The sequence below is a fragment of the Nerophis ophidion genome, linkage group LG01 (assembly GCF_033978795.1).
Source record: "Nerophis ophidion isolate RoL-2023_Sa linkage group LG01, RoL_Noph_v1.0, whole genome shotgun sequence".
NCBI classification, from domain to species: Eukaryota; Metazoa; Chordata; class Actinopteri; order Syngnathiformes; family Syngnathidae; genus Nerophis; species Nerophis ophidion.
Window position 1 is genome coordinate 77,334,067 of NC_084611.1, and position 22,549 is coordinate 77,356,615.

The 22,549-nt window shown below is 42.7% G+C and overlaps 1 protein-coding gene across 3 annotated transcripts in view; it reads left to right on the plus strand.

Annotated features, from left to right (window-relative positions):
* smox (spermine oxidase) overlaps positions 1 to 22,549 on the plus strand; it is a 59,589-nt gene that overhangs the window by 36,414 nt on the left and 626 nt on the right. For 2 of the 3 annotated variants that reach the window (XM_061912136.1, XM_061912154.1), the window contains 2 exons: positions 3,540 to 4,275; positions 13,661 to 13,821. In XM_061912136.1, coding sequence (XP_061768120.1) covers positions 3,540 to 4,275; positions 13,661 to 13,821 — 897 coding nt within the window. The remainder of the gene's footprint in view (positions 1 to 3,539; positions 4,276 to 13,660; positions 13,822 to 22,549) is intronic. The other variant, XM_061912145.1, reaches the window with a different exon arrangement.

Consider the following 22,549-nt stretch of genomic DNA (forward strand, 5'->3'; position numbering starts at 1 on the left):
TGCTTGTTCAATATTCAATGCAAAACTGGTTTGGGTCCCTATTAAAAAGGTAAATATTTTCAACCTTGGCCCGCGGCTTTGTTCAGTTTTAAATTTTGGCCCACTCTGTATTTGAGTTTGACACCCCTGGGTAGAGTGTCCGCCCTGAAATCAGAGTCATGCCAAAGACTATAAAAATGGGAACCATTACCTCCATGCTTAGCACTCAGCATCAAGGGTCGGAATTGGGGGTTAAATCACCAAAAATGATTTCCGGGCGCGGCACCACTGCTGCTCACTGCTTCCCTCACCTCCGAGGGGGACAAGGGGATGCCGAGGACAAATTTCACCACACCTAGTGTGTGTGTGTGTGTGACAATAGTTGATACTTACACTTTACTTTAGTAACTTTTTTTCTTCTCATAAAATGGTGTGTAAAATGAATGTGATTTAATTGTATCAATGTAGTATTAATACATTATTTTGTGTAAATACATTTACTGTATTTCCTAGAATTGCCGCAGGGCATATAGTATGCACCTGCCGGGTCAAACTCGCTTCGCAAAATAATTAGCGCATGCTTAGTATCACCGCCTGGTCAAACTCGTGATGTCACGAGTGACACTTCCCCTGTCATCATTTTCAAAATGGATGAGGCTGATTTCAATACCGGTAATTTGAAATCGCATAAAGGGAAGAAGATTAAGAGCTATTCAGTAGGATTTAAGGTCCAAGATTACATCACACTCAAATTTTTACTGCATGCCTTTGGTAAGTGCCGGAGTGAGAAGAGGTTTTAAAATAATTAGCGCATGCTTACTTTTACCGCATGCCTTTGGTAAGCGCAGGAGTGAGAAGAGGTTTTAAAATAATTAGCGCATGCTTACTTTTACCGCATGCCTTTGGTAAGTGCAGGAGTGAGAAGAGGTTTTAAATGAATTAGCGCCCCGGCGGCAATTCAAGGAAATACGGTAGTTTAAAAAATTTTTGGGGGAATATTTTTTATCACAGTCATAATCAACTAACTGGAGAAAAATGTCAAACATATTTAAAGATCATGACATTTTAACTCTGTGTTATCTATTTACTTGGTATCCGTTTGATACAAAAAAAAAATCCGGGTCGACCACTCCGATATCAACCGAATATTTTTTTCCCTCAAGTAATAAAGTAAATCCAATGGATCCCCAAAATATGAAGAAAAACGTATTTAATTTAAAATAAATGTAGTTTTACATGCAGAAAACAATGCAAAATATGGATGGAGAAATGACTACCTTTATTGAAGACTGCTGTTGACAGTGATTAGCGGAGAAGAGGGGAAAGCCAATGGGACGCAACTTTTCTACAAGTTATTTCTTGAATTCAATCGCATTCTTTAATATCCTATTTATCAAAGTGCTTGTACTCACAACTGTCTTTGGCCCCATGGTAGTTGATTTTAACAATAATAGAAGCTGCTGTATTGTTGGACATTAATACAGTATATGGTAACGTTACTTTGGTGTTCATTGAAATATTTCATGTCTATTATACGTTCTACGTTTCTAGCCATAACATCTGTGTTTCCGCTTCATCTGTCGGTTTTGAAGGTTGCAAAAGGAGTGAATGTGTTCCCCCATAAGTTGTTTATATTCAGATAAGTTAATGTGGCCATCTTGATTTTTGACCTTGTAACTGGAACGCTCAGAACTCTGCTGTGACATTCTTTCTTGAGTAGACAAAGCAGGAACAACAACATAAAACAATATATCAACTCTCTGTTGCTCAAACGGCACACCTGTCGTTCTCCTACTTATCTCAGAGCTACTTCTGGTTCCTGTCGACAACGCTAAGCATTCTGTGTAATGTAGTATACAAATATATATTGTGTATTGTATTTTAATATTTATGTAACATTTATTTATGAAAGGTAAGACAATTAAGAACATATTTTCATTTGCAATGTTGACCTAGCAAAGAGGCATGTTGGAGATGTTGAAGTGTGATAATAATCCCTCGTTGTTCCTATGGATCACAACAGTTCACAAATGGTTTTAATGTGCGGATGTTAATATGATGGCACATAAATGAATGTTAAAGAAAGACATATACTTTTGAAGCGTAAAACATATATGGAGAATGTCCGCGATTATTTAAATATAATTACTATTATAAAAGTACAGAAATCTCAGTATGTACTTTTACTGCCATATTTTGTCAAATTTTAAGTTTGTGTAGTGTAAAACATCAATGTTTGTTAAAAAATGTGCTTTTTGAGGGAAGGTTCCAAGGAACACACAACTAATTCATACAGTGGGGCGAAAAAGTATTTAGTCAGCCACCGATTGTGCAAGTTCTCCCACTTAAAATGATGACAGAGGTCTGTAATTTTCATCATAGGTACACTTCAACTGTGAGAGACAGAATGTGAAAAAAAATCCAGCAATTCACATTGTAGGAATTTTAAAGAATTTATTTGTAAATTATGGTGGAAAATAAGTATTTGGTCAATAACAAAAATTCAACTCAATACTTTGTAATATAACGTTTGTTGGCAATAACAGAAGTCAAACGATTGCTACATGTCTTTACCAGGTTTGCACACACAGTAGCTGGTCTTTATGCCCATTTCTGTAATGTTTTGGGGCTGTGGCCAAGCAACACGGACTTTCAACTCCCTCCACAGATTTTCTATGGGGTTGAGGTCTGGAGACTGGCTAGGCCACTCCAGGACTTTTAAATGCTTCTTATGGAGCCACTTCTTCGTTGCCCGGGCGGTGTGTTTGGGATCATTGTCATGCTGGAAGACCCAGCCACACTTTATCTTGAAAGCTCTCACTGATGGAAGGAGGTTTTGGCTCAAAATCTCACGATACATGGCCCCATTCATTCTTTCCTTAACACAGATCAATCGTCCTGTCCCCTTAGCCGAAAAAACAGCCCCAAAGCATGATGTTTCCACCCCCATGCTTCACAGTAGGTATGGTGTTCTTGGGATGTAACTCAGTATTCTTCTTCCTCCAAACACGACGAGTTGAGTTTATACCAAAATGGATACATGGATGATACAGCAGAGGATTGGGAGAATGTCATGTGGTCAGATGAAACCAATATATAACTTTTTGGTATAAACTCAACTCGTCGTGTTTGGAGGAAGAAGAATACTGAATTGCATCCCAAGAACACCACACCTACTGTGAAGCAGGGGGGTGGAAACATCATGATTTGGGGCTGTTTTTCTGCTAAGGGGACAGGACGGTTGATGCGGCCATGCATCGTGAGATTTTGAGCCAAAACCTCTTTCCATCAGTGAGAGCTTTGAATGGTTGATCAAATACTTATTTTCCACCATAATTTACAAATAAATTCTTCAAAATTCCTACAATGTGAATTCCTGGATTTTTTTTCCACATTCTGTCTCTCACAGTTGAAGTGTACCTATGATGAAAATTACAGACCTCTGTACAATCGGTGGCTGACTAAATACTTTTTTGCCCCACTGTATGGTTGTTTGAGATAGTAGAAGTTAAAAAAGGTCTACTATCACACGGTAGCATGTTGTCTTTGCTTTTTCTTAGGTAGAGAGTTGTGAAAGCAGCTCCCCCAACATGGACGAGGTGTCTCTGAGTGAATTTGGCGAGTGGACGGAGATCCCCGGCGCACATTACGTCATACCCGGAGGTTTCACAAAGATCGTAGAGGTCCTGGCCCAGGATATCCCCTCCAACACTGTCTGCCTTAGCAAACCAGTCCGCTGTATCCACTGGAACTACTCTGCACAGAATCACGACTTAATCGCCAGGAACAACGACATAAACCGGGACAAAAACCACAATCGAAATGACCACGGACGGCGAGATCCCCCGATGCTGGCGAGCCCTATCTGTGTGGAGTGCGAAGACGAGGAGTGGATTACGGCCGACCATGTGATCGTGACGGTCTCTTTGGGCTGGCTGAAGAACAACCACGAGGCCATGTTCTCGCCCTCTCTGCCCGAGGACAAGGTGCTGGCCATCGAGAAGCTGGGGATAAGCACCACCGACAAGATCTTCTTAGAGTACGCCGAGCCCTTCTGGAGTTCCGAGTGTAACAGCTTTCAGTTTGTGTGGGAAGACGAGGCCCAGCTGGCACATATGACCTACCCCGAGGAACTGTGGTACAAGAAGATCAGCAGCTTTGACGTCCTCTACCCGCCTGAGCGCTACGGCTACATGCTGAGTGGCTGGATATGTGGCCAGGAGGCGCTCTTCATGGAGCGGTGTGATGACGAAACCGTAGCGGAGGCCTGCACCGAGCTTCTCAGGCACTTTACAGGTCAGTGTGCTCACACGATAAAATGGTGGTCCAGTCCAGGGGGGGACAGGATCCAGCCTAGCTACGACCGAAATGAAGACTAGAAAATGGTTGGATGGATGAGCAGCAACTGTTGGTAATCACGGATCAGAATCAAGAACTTTTTCTATTCTGAAAACTCCCCAGAGATATATACAACCCATACCAGCCTACTTTTTAGCATGCGTTCATAGTCAAATTAGTCTTTAGCATTGGACTACTGTACATCTCATTGCATGGTTAATTAGGTTAACGGAAGATCAATTAATCAGCTAGAAAAGCACTCGGAGGGCGAAGAGCCCTGCCTGGCCTCATCTACCAATAGGGCTTGAAATGTGATTTCACAATGTGGGACCGCGATAGATCTTCAGCTCTCACTGGATCGGTTCGCAGCCGAGTGTGAAGCGACGGGGATGAGAATCAGCACCTCCTAGTCCGAGTCCATGGTTCTCGCCCGGAATAGTGTGGAGTGCCATCTCCGGGTTGGGGAAGAGATCTTGCCCTACGTGAAAGAGTTCAAGTATCTTGGAGTCTTGTTCAGGAGTGAGGGAGGAGTGGATCGTGAGATCAACAGGCGGATCGGTGCGGCGTCTTCAGTAATGCAGAAGCTGTATCGATTCGTTGTGGTGAAGACGGAGCTGAGCCGGAAGGCAAAGCCCTCAATTTACCGGTCAATCTACGCTCCCATCCTCACCTATAGTCATGAGCTTTGGGTCATGACCAAAATGACAAGATCACGGGTACAAGCAGCCGAAATGAGTTTCCTCCGCTGGGTGGCAGGGCTCTCCCTTAGCGATAGGGTGGAAAGCTCTGTCATCCGGGGGGAGCTCAAAGTAAAGCCGCTGCTCCTGCACATCAAGAGGACCCATATGAGGTCGTTCAGGCATCTGGCCAGGATGCCACCTGAACGTCTCCCTAGGGTGGTGTTTAGAGCATGTCTGACCAGTAGAGGCCACGGGGAAGACCCAGGACACGTTGGGAAGACTATGTCTCCCGGCTGGCCTGGGAACGCCTCGGGATCCCCCGGGAAGAGCTGGACAAAGTGGCTGAGGAGAGCGACGTCTGGGCTTCTCTGCTTAGGCTGCTGCCCCCACGACCCGACCTCGGATAAGCGGAAGAAAACCATGTAAACCTTTTGTTTACATGGTCGTGCTGCAACCGTGGTAATGTGAGGGAGATCAACAAACTGGGTTTAAAGGAAACGTAGAAACAAACTGTACCCTGTGCCAAAGGCTTGCTACCTCCAAAAAAAAAAAAAAAGTACAATTGGTGGAATTGATCCAGATGAGCAAGTACAGTGGACAAGAGATATGAGTAAGCTGCCGCCATTGTCCAAGCCAAACTTGTATATATTAGGTCAACGGACTCGGTTCAAAGGGTTTTAAAGCTCATTGTCCGCCGTTCAAATTGTATAATCTATGGCTTTCATCTCTTATGTGTCCGGGACAGAGTAAGTCAGCCCAACTTCATTTAATAAGCAGGTTTCTCTGAAAAAATAAGACAAATATTACTTTTAAATACTTTGACTACTGCACTACTTGTGCGAAAATATTACTCAGTCATTTTTCTACTCACCCATGACTAAAAGTAAGCAGACAAGTTTTTTCCAAATTACTGTACGTTGTTTGTGGCCCACAACTAGCTTAGCTAAAATCCTACTAAATGCTACATGTGAAACCGAATAAAAGATGCTTTAACTGAAAAGATAACACACCAACATGTACCAGGTGATGGTGTTAAAAAGTCATGTTTGTAGGTCTCACTTTTTTAACTTCATAACCCCGACTTCCTTCGGCTTTGCTTCCATGCTGCAAATGAGCGAAATCTCACCAAATCCATTTTTTACCTGACGCGATCGTGGCAAATACTGATGTTGGTGCCATGTTTTGAACTTCCATCCATTAACTACCGCTTGTCCCGTTCTGGGTCGCGGGGGGTGCTGGAGCCGATCTCATCTGCATCCGGGCGGAAGGCGGCGTACACCCTGGACAAGTCGCCACCTCATGGCAGGGCCAACACGGATAGACAGACAACATTCACACACTAGGGCCATTTTAGTGTTGCCAATCAACCTATCCCCAGGTGCATGTCTTTGGAGGTGGGAGGAAGCCGGAGTACCCGGAGGGATCCCACACAGTCACGGGGAGAACATGCAAACTCAACACAGAAAGATCCAGAGCGCAGGATCGAATAGGACCTTCGTATTGTGTGGCAGACGACTAACCCCTGTTCCACCGTGCTGCCTGTTTTGAACTTCCATCCATCCATTTCCTACCGCTTATTCCCTTTGGGGGTGCGGGGGGCGCTGTTGCCTATCTCAGCAGTGTTTTGAACTTGTTAAAGAAAAGGACAAAACTAGAGCGCATAGTCTTGCATTCTCGATTGATTGATTGATTGATACTTTTATTAGTAGATTGCACAGTACAGTACATATTCCGTACAATTGACCACTAAATGGTAACACCCGAATAAGTTTTTCAACTTGTTTAAGTCGGGGTCCACGTTAATCAATTCATGGTAAATTCAGCCATGGGAATAAGCTATTCAGAGGCCCGCAAGACCCACGGTGACTACCATTAACCACATCTTTATAAAGACACGCTAAGAATAAATGGGTTGTACTTGTAATGCGCTTTTCTACCTTCAAGGTACTCAAAGCGCTTTGACACTACTTCCACATTTACCCATTCACACACACATTCACACACTGATGGAGGGAGCTGCCATGCAAGGCGCCAAACAGCACCCATCAGGAGCAAGGGTGAAGTGTCTTGCTCAGGACACAACGGACGTGACGAGGTTGGTACTAGGTGGGATTTGAACCAGGGACCCTCGGGTTGCGCACGGCCATTCTTCCACTGCGCCACGCCGACAAAAGAAAACTTTTGTCTTCTTGTCTCTCGTAATGATTGTGAACGATGGGAAAAATTCCAGAAAAATTGCAGTTGCCCTTTAAAGGCCTACTTAAACCCACTACTACCGACCACGCAGTCTGATAGTTTATATATCAATGATGAAATATTAACATTGCAACACATGCCAATACGGCCTTTTTAGTTTACTAAATTGCAATTTTAATTTCCCGGGAGTTTCTTGTTGAAAACGTTGCGGAACGATGTGTACGCGTGACGCCACGGACTGTAAGGAAATATTAGCGCTGCGCACACACCATTTTTCTACCGCTTATTCCCTTTTGGGGTCGCGGGGGGCGCTGGCGCCTATCTCAGCTACAATCGGGCGGAAGGCGGGGTACACCCTGGACAAGTCGCCACCTCATCGCAGGGCCAACACAGATAGACAACATTCACACTCACATTCACACACTAGGGCCAATTAAGTGTTGCCAATCAACCTATCCCCAGGTGCATGTCGTTTGCTTTAACCGCATAATTACACAGTATTCTGGACATCTGTGTTGCTGAATCTTTTGCAGTTTGTTCAATTAATAATGGAGAAGTCAAAGTAGAAAGATGGAGGTGGGAAGCTTTAGCTTTTAGCCACACAAACACACGGTGATTCCTTGTTTAAAATTCCCGGAGGTGAAGCTTTACTATGGATCAGAGTGCGGTCAAGCGAACATGGATCCCGACCAAATGTCAACCAGCAGTTTTCGGTGAGAAAATTGTGGTAATAAGTCGCCTCTTACCGGAGATCAGCTGAGCTTGTGCCGTCCATACAGCTGCCGTCGACTTCCATCAGACACTGGCCTCAAGACACCCGTGGACACACCCTTCCGACTATCAGGTACTATTAAACTCACTAAAACACTAGCAACACAATAGAAAGATGAGGGATTTCCCAGAATTATCCTAGTAAATGTGTCTAAAAACATCGGAATTCGTCCCAATGCAATTGCGTATTTGTTTTGTTTTTTCTAGTCCATCGCTATCAATATCCTCAAACACGAATCTTTCTTCCTCGCTCAAATTAATGGGGAAATTGTCGTTTTCTCGGTACGAATAGCTCTTTCTGTTGGAGGCTCCCATTATAAACAGTGTGAGGATGTGAGGAACCCTCACACCGGTGACGTCATCGTCTGCTACTTCCGGTAAAGGCAGGGCTTTTCTATTAGCGGCCAAAAGTTGCAAACTTTATCGTGGATGTTCTCTACTAAATCCTTTCAGCAAAAATATGGCAATATCGTGAAATGATCAAGTTTGACACATAGAATGGACCTGCTCTGCTATCCCCGTTTAAATAACAACATCTCATTTCAGTAGGCCTTTAATGTCCCCTTTGGATTCGAGCTTCAGTTGCTCGCTCAATTCTGCTGTTAACACAAACATGTCCCAGCAAAGGCAGTGTGAAAGATGCATGTGAATTGAATGAGATAGCAGGGGTTAAAGGGGTCATATCCATGCATTTTGCTGTATTGTTTACCGAGATTACAAACACACGCACGCACGCATTGTCACCTTCCACAGCGCACTCATCTTCATTCGCTGAGATTCGACTTTTGACTTGGGCTTTAAAAACTGAAATGTGCGCACAAAGGAGCTGCTGACTCCCGGTCCCTGCAAACAAAAGCATCGTCAGTCTGTCAGCTGCGCCGCTCACAAAAGCGTGTGATTAGGCGAGGATCTTTCACAAGGAGAGGAAACGACATCAGCGGTGACGAGAGCACGGATGACAAAGGAACAAGACGACGACACGCTACTTGAGTCACTCAGCTGTGTGTGTGTTTTGTTTTGTGTCCGGTAAGCGGCGACTTAATGTGTCACCACCGCGACAAACACAAAGACTGCCGCGAGATGTCAGACGCGATGAAGGCTTAACTTTTTTAAAATACAACTATTCTTAACATGCTGTATTTTTACTCCGGTTGTATCGGTACCAAAATTTATTTCGATACATTTTCTAAATAAAGGAGAGAACAAAAAAATGGTAATTTTGGCCTCAACTAAAATAGTGAACATACTAGACAACTTGTCTTTTAGTAATAAGTAAACAATATAAGGCTCCTAATTTGGGTGCTGACATACGAAAAGCATATTGTGTCATTTCTTATTCTACTATTTTGTCAACAATATAAAAGACAAGCTGTAAAAATGGATTATTTTTGGGCGGTTTAGCTCGGAGGGTTGCAGGTTCGATTCCCGCTTCCGCCATCCTAGTCACTGCCGTTGTGTCCTTGGGCAAGACACTTTACCCACCTGCTCCCAGTGCCACCCACACTGGTTTAAATGTAACTTAGATATTGGGTTTCACTATGTAAAGCGCTTTGAATCACTAGAGAAAAAGCGCTATATAAAATATAATTCACAAATCCATCCCATCCATCCATTTTCTACCGCTTATTCCCTTTCGGGGTCGCGGGGGGCGCTGGCGCCTATCTCAGCTACAATCGGGCGGAAGGCAGGGTACACCCTGGACAAGTCATTATTAATCTACTTGTTCATTTACGGTTAATATTTGGTTATTTTTCATTTCAACATGTTCTATCTACACTTCTGTTAAAATGTAATAATCATGTATTCTTCTGTTGTTTGGATACTTTACATTAGTTTTGGATGATACCACAAATTTGTTTATCGATCTGATACCAAGTAGTTACAGGATCATGCATTGGTCATATTCAAAGTCCTCATATGTCCAGGGACGTATTTCCTGAGTTTATAAACATAAAATTAATTTAGAAAAAAGACTTTGCGACGATAACAATTATTGATATAATCATAGTAGTATCAACTAAATACGCTGCTGTATTTGGTATCATTACAGTGGATGTCAGGTGTAGATCCATCCATGGCATTTGTTTACATTGTGAAGCGCCAGTGAAACATGTTTAGCAATTCCTAGTTGTAAAAAACGTACTTTATTTGTCGCCATGGAGGCGAGGATTAGTGATTTAGAAGTAGCTAAAACACTGCCGACTGCGGAAGGATATTAGCCGCTAACGAGCTAGCCGTGTTTTAAAGCCCCTTTCTGAGCAGCGTTTCAGTGTTATAACTTCACCTTTATCGTTAGTTTTTAAGCCAAAATGCGTCCGTTCTCCCTTTTATGTCTACACGCTGTCTGTTTGTAAGTACTCTGTGATTGTGTGCTGCCGAACATGCTCCTCTGCTCGTAAAACCAGCAATTTCATGATGTGACGCCGACATGCCAGTTAAAAAAAAGAGGAACTGGTACTTTTTAAACAGGGTATAGAACCGTTTTTTTATTCATTAGTATTGCGATACTATACAAGTACCGGTATACAGTACAACCCTAATTTCTATACAACATATGCATGAAAACAGTCCTGCAGACCAATGTGAAGGTTTAGTAAGTATGAATTGGTTTAGTTACATTGTTAAATTAAATAACTTCATAGTGATGAATGAAGAATCTTTTTTAAGCAGAACGTTATGGACGATATAATTCTGGTACGAAACAGGGAGTAGATTTTCAACTCGCAGCACCTTCAGTGAGGAAACTAGTCTAAAAGATGGCACCATAGCGCAAACAGTAACACACCATTTGAGTGTCTCTGTAAATGTAATATGAACATTATTTATTGAATACAAAACATTATTGCCGTTAGCGAAGAAAAGTCCGTAAATTAGCCGCAGTGTACAAAGCATTTGAAAAAAGTAAAGTTAAAGTACCACTGATAGTCACACATACTAGGTGTGGTGAAATTAATCCCTGCATTTGACCCATCCCCTTGTTTCACCCCATGGGAGGTGAGGGGAGCAGTGAGCAGCAGCGGTGGCCGCGCTCGGGAATTATTTTGGTGATTTAACCCCCAATTCCAACCCTTGATGCTGAGTGCCAAGCAGGGAGGCAGTGGGTCCCATTTTTATAATCTTTGGTAAGACTCGGCCGGGGTTTGAACTCACGACCTACCGATCTCAGGGCGGACACTCTAACCACAAGTAGTGGCTTGTAGTCCGAAAAATGCGGTTTGTTGCAATAAAATGACTCCGACAAGTACAAGCCAATCAAAACGTTACTTCCATAAGTCTGTGTTTTTCAACCTTTTTTGAGCCAAGGCACATTTTTTGTGTTGAAAAAATGCAGAGGCACACCACCAGCAGAAATCATTAAAAAACGAAACTCAGTGGACAGTAGAAAGTCGTTGTCGCAGTTGTTGGATATGAGTTTAAAGCGTAACCAAGCATGCATCACTACAGCTCTTGTCTCAAAGTAGGTGTACTGTCACCACCTGTCACATCACGCTGTGACTTATTTTGACTTTTTTGCTGTTTTCATGTGTGTAGTGTTTTAGTTCCTGTCTTGCGCTCCTATTTTGGTGGCTTTTTCTCTTTTTTTGTTATTTTCCTGTAGCAGTTTCATATCTTCCCTTGAGTGATATTTCCAGCATCTACTTTGTTTTAGCAATCTAGAATATTTCAGTTGTTTTAACCCTTCTTTGTGGGGACATTGTAAATTGTGAAGTCATGTTCGGATGTACTTCGTGGACGCCGACTTTGCTCCACAGTAAGTCTTTGCTGTCGTCCAGCATTCTGTTTTTGTTTACTTTGTCACCAGTTCAGTTTTAGTCTCGTTCTGCATAGCCTTCCCTAAGCTTCAATGCCTTTTCTTGGAGGCACTCACCTTTTTGTTTATTTTTTGGTGTAAACCAGGGGTCGGGAACCTTTTTGGCTGAGAGAGCCAAAAAGCCGAATATTTTAAAATGTATTTCCGTAAGACCCATATAATATTTTTTTTAACACTGAACACAACTAAACATGTGCATTTTTAAGTAAGACCAACATTTCTAGAGTATAATAGGTATCTTATTCTTTGTAATAACATTGTTATTCTGAAGCTAACTATGGAGGGGCCGTGGCCCGCCGGCCTGCAGCGAACTGGGTTGTGCCAAGACCGGCCTCGAAATCAGCGAGAGCTGCGTAGATGGCCCACTTGAGCCTTGTTTATCTAATCACCTGTCGCTCTGTTATAAGCAGCAGCCAGGAGGAGAGACGGGGTTGGGGCTGGAGCCAGAGCGCGAGCGAGAACGAAAGAGAAAAATACAATTGCTGGAAAGCAACTGAGAGACTTATTGAAAAATAAAACAATAGTGTAACCCTGAAACGGGCTCTCATGTCGGTGCTTGGTGGTCTGAAGAACCCTCAGGAGGACAAGCCCCACGCTAACCAATAATAAGTAAATAACTTCTTAACGCAACTTCTTGAACAGGTGCGGTAGTAAACGGATGGATGGACTAAAAATGCATGACAATGTTTTATGTTTTGAACATTATTTTTAACACCTTTTAAATGGAATTATTCATTACTTATTGTGTTAAGCAATGTCAGCTCAGATTTATCCGAGAGCCAGATGCAGTCATCAAAAGAGCCACATCTGGCTCGCAAGCCATAGGTTCCCTACCCCTGGTTTAAGCATTAAAACACCTTTTTACCTGCACACTGCCTCCCGCTGTTACCAACATCTGCAAATCAATTTGCTACCGTCTGCCACCTACTGATTAGGAAGAGTATTACACGGTTACTCTGCACCGACATGTACCAACAACACATCATTGCTGGGTTGCCAAAAATATTTTTTAACCCAAATAGGTGAAATTACATAATCTCCTTCGGCTCACTGAACTGTATCTCACGGTGCTGCGACACAGTGGTTGAAAAACCCTGACTTAAGTAAGGATTTTACGAGGATCATTGTGACAATTACCACGCCATCCCATAAAACCTGTAAACCGAGGCAGGACTTTATGCATGCCTGGCAACGCGCACGTTATCTTGGTGCAAGGATGTGTGCAGAAATGAAGGACGTCTGTGCTCAAATCTGCCTCCGAAGTAGGTCAGGAGTGCGAGCGCTTCCTGTCACTTCCTCATCAGACTGACTGTCGCTTAAACACACAAACTTCTTCGTGAGGTCGTCCGGGTGCAGTCCCATCAGCCAGAATTGAATTCAGTCGTTTATTTACATTCGGTGACGCTCATCCTATTCAGAAAAAGTGAGCCGCCAGTAGATTATGAAACAGGATGAAAGCGAGTCAAAACAATGTATTCAATGCCCGTCTAAAGGCCTACTGAAATGAGATTTTCTTATTTAAATGGGGATAGCAGGTCCATTCTGTGTCATACTTGATCATTTCGCGATATAGCCATATTTTGCTGAAAGGATTTAGTAGAGAACATCCACGATAAAGTTCACAACTTTTGGTCGCTAATAAAAAAGCTGTGCCTTTACCGGAAGTAGCAAGATAAGTAACCACGGGGCAAGTGCGACAGAAAGCGAGGCTCAGTATTGGATTCAAGAAAGATCTTGTAGCAAAGTGGGAAGGGGCTGCCCGGAAGTCAATCAAGTAAAAAGGCGTCAAAATGAAATCGTCAGAGTTTAAATGATTTCAAAATGTTTGAGAAATAATCCAAACAATGCTGGAAAATCAGCTTTAAAAGAAATTGTCTCTCCACAGGGAACCCCGACATTCCGAAGCCTCGACGTATTCTGCGCTCCTCGTGGGGGAGCAACCCTTACTTCCAGGGCTCCTACTCCTACACCAGGGTAGGCTCCAGCGGGGGAGACTATGAGAGGTTGGCCATGCCACTGCCTTACGCCAACCGCACCAAAGCTCCGGTGAGACGACCGTAGAACATCTTAACCACATCAGACCGATTACTGGGGGTTTATTGCTGTGCTGCAAAATAGCTGTTTGACAGACGTCACCGTCCTCTCATTATGTCACTTTCCTCTCATTACGTCACCGTCTTCTCATTGCGTCACTGACCTCTCATTGCATCAGCATTATGTCACTGTCCTCGTCTTCTCGTAACGTCACCGTCCTCTCATCATATCACGTCCTCTGAGTACGTCACCATACTGTCATCACGTCACCGTCCTCTCATTACGTCGCTGTCCTCATCACTTCACCGTCCTCTCACCATCCTCATTTCTCGTAACGTCCCAGTCATCTCATTACATCACCTTCCTCTCGTCACACCGTCCTCTCATTATGTCACCGTCCTCTCGCATCGTCACCGTCATCGTAACGTCACCGTCGTCTCACTACCTCACCATCCTCTCATTATCACACCGTCCTCTCATTACGTCACCGTCCTCTCATTACGTCAGCATTCTGTTATTATGTGACTGTCCTGTCATTACTGTCCTCATCACTTCACCGTCTTCTCACCATCCTCTCATCACGTCACCGTCTTCTCGTAACGTCACCGTCCTCTCATTATGTCACCGTCCTCTCGCAACGTCATCGTCCTCTCGTAACGTCACCGTCGTCTCATTGCCTCACAATCCTCTCATTTTCACACCGTCCTCTCATTACGTCACCTTCCTGTCATTACGTCACCGTCCTGTCATTACGTCACTGTCCTGTCATTACTGTCCTCATCACTTCACCGTCTTCTCACCATCCTCTCATCACGTCACCGTCTTCTCGTAACGTCACCGTCCTCTCATTATGTCACCGTCCTCTCGCAACGTCATCGTCCTCTCGTAACGTCACCGTCGTCTCATTGCCTCACAATCCTCTCATTTTCACACCGTCCTGTCATTACGTCACCGTCCTGTCATTACGTCAGCATCATGTCATTACTGTCCTCATCACTTCACCATCCTCTCACCATGTCACCGTCTTCTCGTAACGTCACCTCCTCTCATTACGTCACCGTCGTCTCATTGCCTCACCGTCCTCTCAATACGTCACCATCCTCTCATTATCACACCGTCCTGTCATTACGTCAGCATTCTGTCATTACGTCACTGTCCTCATCACTTCACTGTCTTCTCACCATCCTCTCATCACGTCACCGTCTTCTCGTAACATCACCGTCTTCTCATAACGTCACCGTACTCATATCACGTCCTCTCATTACGTCACCGTCCTCATAAGTCACCATCCTCTCATTACATCACATCCTCTCATCACGTCCCCATCCTGTCATCACCTCACCGTCCTCTCACTACGTCACTGTCCTCTCATTATGTCACCGTCCACATTACGTCACGTCGTCTCATTGCCTCACCGTTCTCTCAATAAGTCACCATCCTCTCATCATCACACCGCCCTCTCAATACGTCACCGTCCTGTGATTACTTCACTGTCCTCTCATCACGTCACCGTCCTCTCATCACGTGTTTTTGAACAGATTCAGACTCCTCCTGGTTTTCATTGGGAAAGCAAACTGTTTGAACAACAAGGGGGCACTGAAGTAGAATTTTTTTTTTATTCAACAACGACACATAGAAATAATTTTATCGGCCTTATTTTTGTGATTGTTGCGGCCTAAAATGCCTGACTTCTTGGCAGTCTTTTCACAAAGTTGCAATGTTTTGAGGCTTTCTTTGTTCAACAACCTTGAGTCAACCTGTGATTTAAAAAAAAAATTAAAAAAAATCTGTGTTTTAAGTGTTGCTCATGACCATAACCTCAAAAAGCAAAGGACTTCACCTAAAATTGTAAAACTACTACCGTATTTATGTTTTACCCGCTTTATATGTAGACACTAGACGACAGTGAAAGCCATACTCAGATCTCATTGTCAAATCAGTGCACTTTTTAAATTATGTATTACTATTAATAATAATCATTATAATATGCAAGATGCGGACATTCTCTGTGTATATTTTAGCCTTGAAAAGTGTTTGTCTGACTTAAACCCCCCCAATGCTAAGCGCATTTTTGAACTGTTAAGAGTGATCTATAATAAATTACAGACGATGAGAGATTATCATCATACTTCAACATCTCTAACATGCTGTCTTTTGCGAGGTCAGCAGTGCAAGTGAAAATCTGTTCTTAATTGTCTTAGCCTGGATAAATAAATGGTTCAATAAATATAGAAATGCATGTATACTAGGAAATTAATTTTTATATACTTCATTACTCAGAAGGCTTGGCGCCGTGAACAGCTAAGCCAAACTTCGTGTGAGGAAGACAACTGTGTCGTTTGAGCAATGAAAAGTCACTATATTGTTACATGCTGTTGTTTCTGCTTCGTCGACACCAAAAAAAAAACAGTTTTAATTAGAAAATTGAGCGTCGCTCAGAGAAAAATATGATTGGCGAAAAACACGCCGACTTGCTAAAATGTGCAGGGAAGTTGCAAGCAATGGACGAAGTTGCGATGCCGCACATATTTTGTGGGTATTGGTTCAATGTTGAACACGTGGAGGGACTTATTATTATTTTAAAACAATTATTTTTAAAATAGAGTCATTCCAAAGCCTATAAAAATGGGCACTCAGCATCAAGGGTTGGAATTGGGGGGGTAAATCACCAAAACTGATTCCCTGGCATGGCCAATGCTGCTGCTCACTGCTCCCCTCACCTCCCAGGGGTTGAGGGTGATTGGTCAAATGCAGTGGATAATCTCCCCACACCTAGTGTGTGTGACAATAATAAGGTAGAACAAAATAAAACTTTTTTTTTTATAAATACAAAAAGAGGTAAATTAATTTAAAAAAAATGTTTAAAAAAATAAAAAATCTCACATTACCTTTTTGACTGTCAGCCCATAAAAAAGGGCTAATGGGAGATTCCAAACTGGCCCACAGGTCTATTCAGTGTAGAATAATAAATATGACTTTTTCTTGTTTGCATATTTTAATTAATGTTATTAACGCTACTTTAGTTGGCGTCCTTTTTTTATACTTTCCCATTTTAGGTAATTAAAATACTATATTAAATTATTCAATTAATTCCCATTATAATTGTATTCATTCAGTTTAGCCAGCAAAAATGGTGTGGCTTAAACCGATTAATATATCCATCATTAACTTATGCTTTCTACAATTCTTTACAATTACACTTTAAGTGTGTATATAAAGCATTCATTTGCCAAACTATCTATCTATATCTATATCTATATATATATATATATATATATATATATATATATATATATATATATATATATATATATATATATATATATATATATATATATATATATACACAGAAGGTATTTACATAAAACAAGTTAAATGACTGATGCTGTGTTAAGACATAACATTATTGATTTTTTTTTTTAAATCATATGAAAGCAAGTTGAATACAATAACTGCACAAACAGTAACTATAAATATAAATAAATACCTGGCCTCTTCAATATATGACGAGTAGCAAGAACAGTAAACATCCTCCATTGCAGCGGTTCTCAAATGGGGGTACTTGAAAGTATGCCAAGGGGTACGTGAGATTTTTTTTAAATATTCTAAAAATAGCAACAATTCAAAAATCCTTTGTAATTATATTTATCAAATAATACTTAAAAAAATATTAATGTAAGTTCATAAACTGTAAAAAGAAATACAACATTGCAATATTCAATGTTGACAGCTAGATTTTTTTCTGGACATGTTCCATAAATATTGATGTTAAGGATTTCTTTTTTTTTGTGAAGAAATGTTTACAATTAAGTTGATGAATCCAGATGGATCTCTATTACAATCCCCAAAGAGGGCACTTTAAGTTGATGATTACTTCTATGTGTACAAATCTTTATTATTGAATTACTTGTTTATTTTTCAACAAGTTTTTAGGTATTCTTAAATCTTTTTTTCCTAATACTTCAAGAAAGACCACTACAAAAGAGCAATATTTTGCACTGTTATACAATTTAATAAATCAGAAACTGATGACATAGTGCTGTATTTTACTTCATCTCTTTTTTTCAAGCAAAAATGCTTTGCTCCAATTAGGGGGTACTTGAATTAAAAAAATGTTCACAGGGGGTACATCACTGAAAAAAGGTTGAGAACCACTGGCTTAAACCAATTAATATATCAATCATTAAATTATGCTTTCTACGATTATTTACAATTACACTTTAAATATATATATAAAACATATTTGCCAAACCATATATATCCATTCTTTAATGTTTATGAATCACATTTCTTCATAGTGCATTTATTGTCATTTCTATAAGATGCATTGCTTTAAGAAAAAACAAAAAACAAAAAAAACAAAACTTGTGGGATGACAAGATAAGTTTTTATTTTGTTAAATGGTTCTCTTTGTGCATGTGTGTATATATATTCCAAAACCAAACCTGACCCAGCAACACTCAGAACTGCAATAAACAGAGCAATTGAGAGGAGACACAAACACGACACAGAACAAACCCAAAGTAATGAAACAAAAATTAATATTATCAACAGTATCAATATTAGTTATAATTTCAGCATAGCAGTGATTAAAAATCCCTCATTGAAATCATTAGACATTTATAAAAATAAAAAAAAGAACAATAGTCTCACAGTGGCTTACACTTGCATCGCATCTCATAAGCTTGACAACACACTGTGTCCAATATTTTCACAAAGATAAAATAAGTCATATTTATGGTTCGTTTAATAGTTTAAACAAATGTATATTATTGCAATCAGTTGTTAAAACATTGTCCTTTACAATTATAAAAGCTTTTTTTTAAAAATCTACTACTCTGCTAGCATGTCAGCAGACTGGGGTAGATCCTGCTGAAATCCTATGTATTGAATGAATACAGAACCCTTTTGAATCGAAAATCGCATTGAATCGAAAAAAATTGATATATAATCGAATCGCGACCCCAATAATCGATATTGAATCGAATCGTGGGACACCCAAAGAATCATAGCCCTAATATATATATATATATATATATATATATATATATAGATTATATATACACATACATACATGCACACACATATATATTTTATGCATTTTAATAACAAATTGGCCTACAAATAATACAGCTCGAATACTCCGTGTATATATATATATATATATATATATATATATATATATATATATATATATATATATATATATATATATATATACCCTCTTCCAGTCTGGCGTTGCCGGCAGTGAGAGGCGACGGGCTGGGGTGGCAATTCTCGTTGCCCCCCGGCTCAAAGCCTGCACGTTTGAGTTCAACCCAGTGGATGAGAGGGTAGCTTCCCTTCGCCTTCGGGTGGGGGGTCGGGTCCTGACTGTTGTTTGTGCTTACGCACCAAACAGCAGTTCAGAATACCCACCCTTTTTGGGTACACTCGAGGGAGTACTGGAAAGTACTCCCCCGGGTGATTCCCTTATCCTACTGGGGGACTTCAACGCTCATGTTGGCAACGACAGTGAAACCTGGAGAGGCGTGATTGGGAAGAATGGTCGCCCAGATCTAAACCCGAGTGGTGTTTTGTTATTGGACTTTTGTGCTCGTCACGGATTGTCCATAACAAACACCATGTTCAAACATAAGGGTGTCCATATGTGCACTTGGCACCAGGACACCCTAGGCCGCAGTTCCATGATCGACTTTGTAGTTGTGTCATCGGATTTGCGGCCTCATGTTCTGGACACTAGGGTGAAGAGAGGGGCGGAGCTTTCTACCGATCACCACCTGGTGGTGAGTTGGCTGCGATGGTGGGGGAGGATGCCGGACAGACCTGGCAGGCCCAAGCGCATTGTGAGGGTCTGCTGGGAACGTCTGGTGGAGTCTCCTGTCAGAGAGAGTTTCAATTCACACCTCCGGGAGAACTTTGAACATGTCACGAGGGAGGTGCGGGACATTGAGTCCGAGTGGACCATGTTCCGAACCTCTATTGTCGAGGCGGCTGATTGGAGCTGTGGCCGCAAGGTTGTTGGTGCCTGTCGTGGCGGTAATCCCAGAACCCGTTGGTGGACACCAGCAGTGAGGGATGCCGTCAAGCTGAAGAAGGAGTCCTATCGGGTTCTTTTGGCTCATAGGACTCCGGAGGCAGCGGACGGATACCGACGGGCCAAGCGGTGTGCAGCTTTAGCGGTCGCGGAGGCAAAAACTCGGACATGGGAAGAGTTCGGGGAAGCCATGGAAAACGACCTCCGGACGGCTTCGAAGCGATTCTGGACCACCGTACGCCGCCTCAGGAAGGGGAAGCAGTGCACTATCAACACCGTGTATGGTGCGGATGGTGTTCTGCTGACTTCGACTGCGGATGTTGTGGATCGGTGGAGAGAATACTTCGAAGACCTCCTCAATCCCACCAACATGTCTTCCTTTGAGGAAGCGGTGCCTGGGGAATCTGTGGTGGACTCTCCTATTTCTAGGGCTGAGGTCACTGAGGTAGTTAAAAAGCTCCTCGGCGGAAAGGCCCCGGGGGTGGACGAGATCCGCCCAGAGTTCCTTAAGGCTCTGGATGCTGTGGGGCTGTCTTGGTTGACAAGACTCTGCAGCATCGCGTGGACATCGGGGGCGGTACCTCTGGATTGGCAGACCGGGGTGGTGATCCCTCTCTTTAAGAAGGGGGACCGGAGGGTGTGTTCCAACTATCGTGCGATCACACTCCTCAGCCTTCCCGGTAAGGTTTATTCAGGTGTACTGGAGAGGAGGCTTCGCCGGATAGTCGAACCTCGGATTCAGGAGGAACAGTGTGGTTTTCGTCCTGGTCGTGGAACTGTGGACCAGCTCTATACTCTCGGCAGGGTTCTTGAGGGTGCATGGGAGTTTGCCCAACCAGTCTACATGTGCTTTGTGGACTTGGAGAAGGCATTCGACCGTGTCCCTCGGGAAGTCCTGTGGGGAGTGCTCAAAGAGTATGGGGTACCGGACTGTCTTATTGTGGCAGTCCGCTCCCTGTATGATCAGTGTCAGAGCTTTGTCCGCATTGCTGGCAGTAAGTCGGACACGTTTCCAGTGAGGGTTGGACTCCGCCAAGGCTGTCCTTTGTCACCGATTCTGTTCATAACTTTTATGGACAGAATTTCTAGGCGCAGCCAAGGCGTTGAGGGGATCCGGTTTGGTGGCCACGGGATTAGGTCTCTGCTTTTTGCAGATGATGTAGTTCTGATGGCTTCATCTGGCCGGGATCTTCAGCTCTCACTGGATCGGTTCGCAGCCGAGTGCGAAGTGACCGGAATGAGAATCAGCACCTCCAAGTCAGAGTCCATGGTTCTCGCCCGGAAAAGGGTGGAGTGCCATCTCCGGGTTGGGGAGGAGACCCTGCCCCAAGTGGAGGAGTTCAAGTACCTAGGAGTCTTGTTCACGAGTGGGGGAAGATTGGATCGTGAGATTGACAGGCGGATCGGTGCGGCGTCTTCAGTAATGCGGACGTTGTATCGATCCGTTGTGGTGAAGAAGGAGCTGAGCCGGAAAGCAAAGCTCTCAATTTACCGGTCGATCTACGTTCCCATCCTCACCTATGGTCATGAGCTTTGGGTCATGACCGAAAGGATAAGATGACGGGTACAAGCGGCCGAAATGAGTTTCCTCCGCCGGGTGGCGGGGCTCTCCCTTAGAGATAGGGTGAGAAGCTCTGCCATCCGGGAGGAGCTCAACGTAAAGCCGCTGCTCCTCCACATCGAGAGGAGCCAGATGAGGTGGTTTGGGCATCTGGTCAGGATGCCACCCGAACGCCTCCCTAGGGAGGTGTTTAGGGCACGTCCAGCTGGTAGGAGGCCACGGGGAAGACCCAGGACACGTTGGGAAGACTATGTCTCCCGGCTGGCCTGGGAACGCCTCGGGATCCCGCGGGAAGAGCTAGACGAAGTGGTTGGAGAGAGGGAAGTCTGGGCTTCCCTGCTTAGGCTGCTGGCCCCGCGACCCGACCTCGGATAAGCGGAAGATGATGGATGGATATATATATATATATATATATATATATATATATATATATATATATATATATATATATATATATATATATATATACATATATATATATATATATATACACACACACACACACACATATATAGAAGGCACCAACATAAAAACAAGTTAAATGACTGACGATGTGTTAAAACATATTATAAATTATTTTTATAAAAAATAAAAAAAATCATATTAAAGCATGATAATGACAATAACAGCAGAAACAGTAACTATAAATGTAAATAATGACCTGGCCTCTTCAATATATGACGAGTAGCAAGAACAGTAAACATTCTCCATTGCTTCTAATGTTGTGTTTTGGCTCACGTGTCTCCTCCCAGCCAAGTGGGGGCGATGTTCCCCTTAGTGGCAACTCTTTTTTTTTTTTTTAACCCAACAGCGCGGTTCATTTTAAAGTGAATCAGCATAATAATTAATACGCAATATACGGGATTTTATTGTATATATTGTTGGATAATGTCTCTCAAAATACACTTATTTAGGATATTCTCATTTCCCGTCTGTCAACAATGACTCCTTCGCAAATAATTGTCCGAACATTGTGACAAAAGATTTGCTGAAATTGAATACAGTGGCGATAATGCGTATTTTAACATACACGACAGCGTCATCTGGTGGAGATCATGTAAAACGACAACTGAAGCCGTGTTGGCCACATAAAGCTGGCGAAGAATAAAACGCGACCTAACCTCGCTCAGGTGTGATGAAAG